At 39.6% G+C, this 9,096-nt stretch overlaps 1 protein-coding gene across 1 annotated transcript; it reads left to right on the top strand.

Annotated features, from left to right (window-relative positions):
* Positions 1 to 3,487: 3,487 nt before the first annotated feature.
* Positions 3,488 to 8,783, top strand: irx4a (iroquois homeobox 4a). The gene is made up of 5 exons (XM_017710313.2): positions 3,488 to 3,836; positions 5,085 to 5,315; positions 5,547 to 5,653; positions 6,435 to 6,745; positions 7,513 to 8,783. The coding sequence occupies exons 1-5, from the start codon at positions 3,792 to 3,794 to the stop codon at positions 8,217 to 8,219; spliced, it is 1,401 nt and encodes a 466-aa protein (XP_017565802.2). The 5' UTR covers positions 3,488 to 3,791; the 3' UTR covers positions 8,220 to 8,783.
* Positions 8,784 to 9,096: the final 313 nt, after the last annotated feature.

Genomic DNA, 9,096 nt, shown 5'->3' with positions numbered 1-9,096 from the left:
GTGAAACTCACCAGCAGCCTAGGGGTTAGGGTTAGGTTTTGGATTAGCAGCAGCGTACGGGTCAAGATTTTTTAGGTTTGAGGTTATGGTTAACATTAGTTAAGGTGAATAATCAAAAGGAAAGACAATGACGGACCAAATAAAATTGTACCCTATCTTTGATTTACTGCCCTTTAACTTTGGCCCATGCCACTCAGTCAGATTTGACGCTGTACTGAGGCCCAGACTGATTTCACAGCTTTTGTAACACAACTACACCATCCAAACATGACTGTGAAATCAACAATCCAATGTGTCCAAAGGAATTAACTTAATATAAATAAATCAAGTTATAAACACTCACTTTTTTGCTTTTGGTTTTGATTTATTAAAAATCTTCAGATTTGCATTCAGGCAAATATAGTATTTAATATAGACATGATAGATATGATACAGTTTGCAGGTTACTGGCAAAACAGTGATTATGAAAAAAACAAAAACATGCCCAGTTTGTTCGTTTTCAGCACTGAAAGTACACTAGGTACTCCCAGGCTTGGACCCAAGCTTCCTCCGAGCTTTTCACCTTGAATGTATAAGATGTACTGGGAGCTGCTGACATACAAAATGTCAGTCTGATTTTTTTCTTTTTTCCTTCTTGACTTCTCCAGTTAATCTGCTTGTGCTGAAATGATTCTGAAAGAACTTTAAGTCCATTTCAAAGTGGACGCTTTGTTTTCCCTGGAAAGGACCCCAGGCCGAACATATTTTGGACATCAAACCAGGTGACCGATCACTGAGAATAATTTACATGATCTTCCTCAATCCGTTTCTAATAGAGCACATAATCAAATTTGGACTAAAACACTTTCCTTTGTAAACTGAAGCCTCGCACCGTAACACATGGCCGTGTTCTGGTTATTTGATTCATTTGCTTGATCGCTGTAATGTAGACATGGTTTGCACATTTGGAGGGCAATTTATCAGGCAAAGTGACAGCAGCACTTGATCACATCACAAGAAGGTGGGGTCTGATATTTATTCATTTATTTATTTAAATCATAATAAACAAAAAAAGCTTTGCATTTTACCTTTTCCAACTTTGGACTCTGCAGTAATGCACAATAATGAAATCTTTAAATCTTAATCGTATAATTCAGCAGTCTAGTTTAAGAAAAACTTTGTTATTTATTCATTGGCTCTTTTTTTAAACATATTTTTCCTGTAAACACACTTATTTCCCGTGTATTTAAATAGCAATAAACATAAAAAATCCATGAGCTTGATGGCAATGAAGTCTCCGCAGCTGAAATATGATTGACAGGTCATTTGTTTAATTTATTTATCTATTTATTAACAAGAACATACAGAACATTAAGACTGGAGTTCTAGTGGTAGTAAAATGCACTTTAACTATGAGCCTTTCCTGCTGTCTTTTTATTTCCTTTTGTTCCTTGGGACTTGGAGAGTTGCTCTGGTTTGACAGTGTTTTGTTTTACCTGCAGCTTAATTCTTCATTAGAAAAATGAATTGATGTGTTTTTAGATTTGAGTAAGTCTGATTAACATTGCTTGCAACAGACCTCTGAACATGTTTTACCTTTCTTACAGAAATTCATTTTCACCTGATTTGGTCCTTACAGCAACAAACAAACAAACAAACAAACAAACAAAAAATATACTGTTTGATCTCTATTGTCCTTCTGAAGGTTTAACAGTGGGGTGAAGCTTTAACAGAGCGATGAAGGCTATACAATCATCTTCCTCACTGGGAGACTGCACGGAGCTGGTGAAGGTCCTCGTGCTGCCTACAACATGTCTCTGAATCTTTAAAGTGAAAAAACAAGAGCTCAGCCTTCGTTTTCTTCTAAAAGCTCATACGAGTGGCCTTTAATATTTAATAAGAGCCAAAGAAGAAGCCCCAGCAAACAGACACAAAAATGCAAATGAACAACAGCACAGTGCGAACATGGACAGCAAACTTCACCTGCGTGTGTGCGTGTGCTTGTGTGTGTGTGTGTGTGTGTGTGTGTGTGTGTGTGTGTGTGTGTGTGTGTGTGTGTGTGTCTGTTATAATAGAGAAAATTATAAAGTTATATATAGAATATATAGCTTTACTGTCAATATGACATTATTATTATTTATTTATTATTATTATTATTATTATCTTCTGAAAGATCTGCGCAATAGTTCAGAGATATGTAAGAGTTGTTTTTATCATTAGCGTTAGTATTTCTAATAGTATTCACATGAGTTTTCGAACTATTAGTATAATAGCATTATTGTGATCGTCTGAAATAACAGAGCCATAGTGAAATGTAAGGAATAGAACACCAATGAAAGAATTAAAATAATATTAAAAACATTTTAAAACAATAATGCATTATCATTGGTATTATTTTTATCATTATTATTATTATTATTATTATTATTATTATTATTATTATATATCTTCCAGTCATATTGTCATTCACTAAATAAATAGCTGTTTGTCTGGCTAATTGAATCACACTCAACACCTTTTTTTCCAGCTCAGTCTGAGAGACGGAGGACAAAAACACTCTTGCTTGATAAAAGTCGAACTCCATTGGAGGGCAGGTCCCTTCATCTGTAAATGAAACGCAATTACGTCCAGCCCATATGATATTCTATTAGATTATATGGCGCTGGCCGGTCTCTGGATAGTCATCAATCACCTCCAATCGAGCTGTCACACACTCTCCTCACACAGAGCTCCGCTCCAGCTGGGGGGAGAGAGAGGAGGGGGCCTAACATCATCATTAATTTGAGTGTGTGAGCCTGGGGGCCCCTCGCATGTCCAAGCAAGACGCACACACGCACACATACATACATCCAAAGCAGGGGAGCTTCAGTTCCCCTGTTCTTTACTGTAGAACTGCAAAAAGGAGATGAGCACTAAAAGAACGTGAGTGGAAAAGTTTTAGATGGTGAAGGTGTAAAGACAAAATAGCTTGTAATGCAAACACACATAGATACATAGTGAAGAAAGTGAAGCAGTAAAGAAATGCATTGCAACATAATGCAAAAGAACTTCAACCCACATTCATTGCTATTCACATCCAGCACCCCCATTAATGATCACTTATTAATTAGTGCTCTAATGAATCTCACATTAAATCACATTAAAAGCCATGAAAGACCACAACTCTGATTTCTGCCAAATACCATTTCCCTCTCAAAGCAGGAGCTGAAAAGCTGAGATTAATTGGTGAGTCCAATTACAAGTGCAGGGTGTGTTTAAAAAAGAATGGGAGAAAAAAAAAAAAAAAGACTGGCACCCCCCCCAACCCAGAGCAACCCAGCCCATCTTCCCCATCACTGGCTCCATTTTTTCCTCCCCACAAATGCATATTAAAGTTAAGAGTCCTGCTCATTTTTGAGAGGCTTTTTTCTTCTGACGTCAGAGTCACAGGACGTTTAAAACATCGTGCGTCCGGGCTGACGTCTTTTACACTACTTTTATTATTTTTTATCCAAAAAAGGAAAGAAAACAGAAAAAAGAAAACACAAAAATATGCATTTCTGACATGGAAATGACGAATTGCTGGCAAGCACCACAATGTGCTCCACACCAGGCGACTGTGCAGCTTTAAGTGAGTGAGGAAAGAGCGCGCTTTTCTGCAAACCACACACATTTTTTTGGTGCAGCTTGTGCCATGACACTGGTGCGCTGCGTCCCGTGAACGAGCTGCTGTGCTTTTTTCTTTTCTTTTCTACCTCTCTCTCTCTCTCTCTCTCTCTCCCCCCTTCTCTCTCTCGCTCGCTTTCTCTTTCCTTCGCTGTCTGGACCCTGCCATGTCCTATCCACAGTTTGGATACCCATACTCGTCTGCGCCACAGGTAAGACCCGTCCCGGGACGCTTTTCGCTGCGTTTTTCCTGCACGTTTGTCGCCTCTTCGTGCGCTCGTTGCTCGCTTTCCGGGGGCGTTTGACGGGTGGGAGAGGTTCTGTAGGGTGGGGAAGCCTGTAGACGGGCTACCGGGGTTGGTTCAGTTGACAATTTACCGCGTGGCTCCTCTGTTTTTTTGCAGTGTTTTGGGGATGCTGTGCGCTACAGAGCAGGAGGGAGAACAAGTGGTGTGTTTTTTTTTTTTTGGCAATGATCCACAAATGCTGTGTCCTTGGGGGACTGAAGTGTGCACATTGCCAAAAAAGAAAGAAAAACCCCGTATTTTTACTGCTCTCACTGAGACGCGTCTTATCACCTGATCGAAAACGGTGTTCCGTGCCAAGTTTGCAAAACCTGTAGTGCTGCAGTCGCTCTAAGAGTTCCCAAAGTGAAAGAAATGAACACGGTGTTCATTCAGCTCTGTTGGGCTTAACGCACTCAGCATTTAGCAAAGTAAAAAGAAAAACCAAAAATCTTGAGAAACGTTCATCTGTCAAAAACATTGCTGCGTTGTAAATTTGTAGTTTATTTGATCCACAATAACATCTCCAGGGTTGAGTTCACTCCGAAAGTGTCAATTTAAGGCGTTCATTTAACTCTGTAGGGCTTTATTCAGTGCTGTACAGGTGTGAGTTAAATAAATGATATACTGAGGATTTTGTTGTGCACTCATGAAGTGACTGATGTTTAAAATGTTTTATTGCTTGGGTTGAGAGATGCTTTAGCTCTCATTAAAAAATTTCTTTAGAATTTCGTGGTTTAAGCACTGAATTCACTCTCAGTGTTTGTGTGCACTTTAATGAACACCATCAGTCAACACTGTATATGTTGTTTCGTGTTAATGTAACCCCCTTAAAATTAATATTTACTGTTTTCCTTCAGTAAACAAATAACATTTCGCCTATTTTTTGCCAGTTTATATGCTGCACTTTGGCACTGTCAGTGTAGAACACTGTAGATTGTGATGTCAGACTGTACAAATTAATGTAACACTGTACATCTTGATGAGCACTGTAGGTCCTAACGAACATTGTAGATGTTGATGAACACTGGTGGTTTTAATTCAGCATGGTTTGTGCTGTGCAGCCTCCAACTCTGAACTTTTATTTTTTCCTTTAATTTTGCAAACATACTGTTGTTTCCTTTTTTCACATGGACTTTATTCCACCTGCCTCTCTTTCTCTGTCTGTACCTCTAGTTCCTCATGACCACCAGCTCTCTGACCTCTTGCTGCGAGTCAAGCTCCAGGTCCGTGCCGGACTCAAGCATGGCCACCTCGGCACAGCCTCCAGTTTACTGCCCTGTCTATGAGAGCAGGCTGCTGGCCACTGCCCGGCACGAGCTGGTCTATGGCAGTCCATACACCAGCGGACAGGGCTACGGCAATTATGTTGCATACGGCACAGACGCCTCAGCTTTTTATTCACTGGTGAGTTCCTGCCTGAAGAAGCAGCTTTCTATATGTTTTCCTTTACATTTTTTCCTTTGATATATATATATATATATATATATATATATATATATATGTTTTTTTTTATACTGTTTACATTGGAAGCTTGCATAAGAAGCAGTAATGGAAGGATGGAAGGGTCTAATAAATATATGGTCAGTTGAAATAACAACTGAATGACTGAAAAATGTATGTTGTGTTTGATTGCAGGGTGCATTTGACACAAAGGATGGGACGGCCTCTGCGCATGCAGGGATCACTCAGGCTGCTGCCTACTACCCCTATGACCCCACCCTGGGGCAGTACCAGTACGACAGGTATTGAATATTGGTCTTCATTACTTGGTTTGGCAATTGCCTATTAACGTGAGCAAGACAAGGCTGATCCATCTCAAAGGCCTGTGAAGTTGCATATTGATTGAATAATTACACACTAAATAAATGAATAAATGCACTTTTTGTGTTATTGTAACTGTTGTTCTTTGATGCATTCAGCTTACATTCATTCCTCAGTGTAGTTAAGATCCATCACAATGGATTTGGGTTGCTGCCACTTACTATTGGAGTTTCATTGGACTCCACATTTAACTTAATTATGCTTAAAACAAATTATTTTTCAGCACTGTTTTCTGTCAATGCTGGCTGATAATCAGTGCTACTGATCAATAATATATTAAGTTAAAACTTATCATAAATCTTAGAACGTTTTCAGAACTTACATGTACTGCAGAGAAGATAGGAACCTGGTAATTGAAACCTGATCTGCTTAAAACATGCATGATGCCTTAAATATTGACAGTATGTATACCAGAAAGTTTAACGTGAAAGCAGACTATGGAGGGGAATCTAACACAGTTTCAGCTGAATAAGAATCATTAGATTTCTTTGCTCACATAAGCTCACTGAATCAGCATCATAAATTGCAAATGCCATTTACTCTACATTTGCTTTTAACCCGCATGAAAGTGCTACAGAAGCCAACAGTTTAAATGTTTATTTCCCCAAGGGCTTTTGTTCTGTAGATGGAGTATGGAGCATGAGAAACCCATTTGTGATGTTCCTCTAAAGGTTTACTAACCATTGCTTTCCTCTACTGTAGATATGGCTCTATGGATGGAGGGACCAGGAGGAAAAATGCCACCCGTGAGACCACCAGCACGTTGAAGGCCTGGCTGCAGGAGCACAGGAAGAACCCCTACCCCACCAAGGGCGAGAAGATCATGCTGGCCATCATCACCAAGATGACCCTCACCCAAGTCTCCACGTGGTTTGCCAATGCCAGGAGGAGACTCAAGAAGGAGAACAAGATGACCTGGCCACCAAGGAACAAGTGCTCAGATGAGAAGAGATACGGGGAAGACGAGGAAGGCTCACAAGAGGATCAAATAAAAAGCGAAACGAACGATGACGGTCAGCTTCAAGTCCTTGCCTTCATGCATATTTAACTGCCAGTAAAGTGTTAGTTTGGTGGAAAGAAAAATCCATCTTACAATATTTATGTCCAGATGGGCATAAATGAACATCATAGATGCTAATTGAACTCTGTAGGTCTTAATCCAGTGTTCACTACATTGGTGGTTCTTTACAACTCATTTACAAAAATGGTTCTTTGAACATCAATTGATAAGTTATTTATGGAAATAAAAGTGGTTATTTTATGATATCACTCCAAAGAGCCATTTGGTACCTTTATTTTCAAGACTGAATATTGCCACACTGCTTTTTTAGTGTATAATATTATATAAAGCTGCTTGGATTATATGCTTGATAACATATAAGCAAGTATCCTGAAAAGGAAAAGGAAGCTGTAATAAAGACAAAAAGTTGGCATTAATATCTAAAAAAATTAGTGCATTTAGTTCTTGAGGCTTCTGAATGATTTTCTATTAAATATATGTTTTCTGTTCATTTCCTGAATCAGAAAAATCAAAAACTTGACAAACATTTATGGTGGTATTTTTAGCAAAGTACTGTACCTTGTTGGTCCACCTTGCAGATGTTAGAGCTGGTAGCTCATCTATTGCTACTGTTTGTGTTTGTCGTCCTCTAGTCATCAGTGGTCAGTTTCTCGCCACAGGATACTGCTGGCTCGATTTTTTTCATTGGTGGACTATTCTGACTATTTTGATGTATCTGAACAGCTCCTTAAAGAACATTTCTTGTTTCTTCTTTGTCAGAGAGCAGAAGTCGAGAGGATAAGGACCTTCAGCTTAGCGACCTGGACGACTTTGACGCCATTGAGTCAGAAAGCTCTGAGTGTGAGCTGAAGCATCAATTCCACATGAACGCGCACCCGCCCAGTACCGAGCACCTCAAGGACACTTCCCTGAAGCTGTCCATTGGACCCTCACTGGAGGGGGACCGCGACCTGGCCAAGAGCTGCTTAAAAACTGCAGCTGCCGAAGACCTGGAGCGCGACCCAGGTGACATGCGGCAGACCAAGACCTGCTTCCAGCAAGGTCACCAAGTGCTGGACAACAAACCACGCATTTGGTCACTGGCCCAGACCGCCACCTCATTGAACCAGACAGAATATCCATCCTGTATGCTCAGATGCCAGCCGGCCATGCCCTCCTCCCCTGAGGCGTCATCACCTACTAGTGGCCTGGACAGACAGCAGGACTCCCCAGTCACAACCCTTAGAAACTGGGTGGATGGGGTTTTTCATGACCCCCTGTTTAGACACAGCACTTTGAACCAATCGCACACTAACACATCAGTTTCTTGGACCATGACCAAAGGCTCCATCCTGGAGATGGGCGCACCGGAGCGCACGGCAGGAAGCAACGGGATAAAAGGACACACCATTGCTTTGCAGCATCAAGAGCCCAATAAGGATAACATGGCTTTCCCCAAAGCGATGAACAAAATGTTTTGCTCCTAACCCACCTGATCAACATCAGCACAAAGAAAGATGCATTTGGAATATGCTGTTGTGACAGTTGATGAGAAAAAAAATGCTGATCTGTGTTTGGATGGGTCCAAAAAGCTATTGGACATTTTTTTTAAACATACACACACACATATATATATATGGATATATATATTTGCTTGATCATGGGGAATTGTATGTAATGACTGTTCTATTGACATTTTATTTCTGATGGGATCAGTTTATTAATATATGTATATTTATATATTTTCTTCTTCTTCTGTTAAACAGCGCACGTTATGTAAATGTACAACTGGAAGCTTACTTTTTGAAAAAGAGGTTTACAATTTTGTTGTATTTATTTATTTTCTTTTTTCTTTAGCATGCATATGTTGGTAATCATTATGGGACTTTTTCTTTAAAACTCGGTCATGAATTGGACGACCTGCGTATCACTGTAGAAAAAAAATAAGAAAAGAAACTAAATCTCACACAAGAAGCCTACACACAATTTTCCTTCAGACCTGGGGGCTGTTTTAAATTTGTTCACCATAATAAAGGGTCGGTTTTGGCTGAGCACGTCTTGTCCTTGTGTGATAGAGGGTGCTGTCCATGGTGCTGAATTACTGAATGCTGATGGACTTTGTGCGTCCACTTTGTCCTCGTCCTCCTGCTGTCTTATCATGATTTTGCTTTAAACAGGAAAAAGGAACAGTCCTATTTTGCGATGCACTGGTTTTACTTTTCTGTGCTCAAAATTTGGAATGTGATGTTTATAATATTTCAAATGTTAGATTTATAATGAAACTGAAAATGCAATTGATTTATTTGGCCCTGATAATCAAAATAAGTATTAATTTGTAATAAAAAGAAAAAAGAATTTGTATTT

This window comes from Pygocentrus nattereri, chromosome 3 (genome assembly GCF_015220715.1).
Source record: "Pygocentrus nattereri isolate fPygNat1 chromosome 3, fPygNat1.pri, whole genome shotgun sequence".
Taxonomy (NCBI): Eukaryota; Metazoa; Chordata; class Actinopteri; order Characiformes; family Serrasalmidae; genus Pygocentrus; species Pygocentrus nattereri.
The sequence above is the reverse complement of the archived record's forward strand: the minus strand, read 5'-3'. Positions and strand labels throughout refer to the sequence as shown.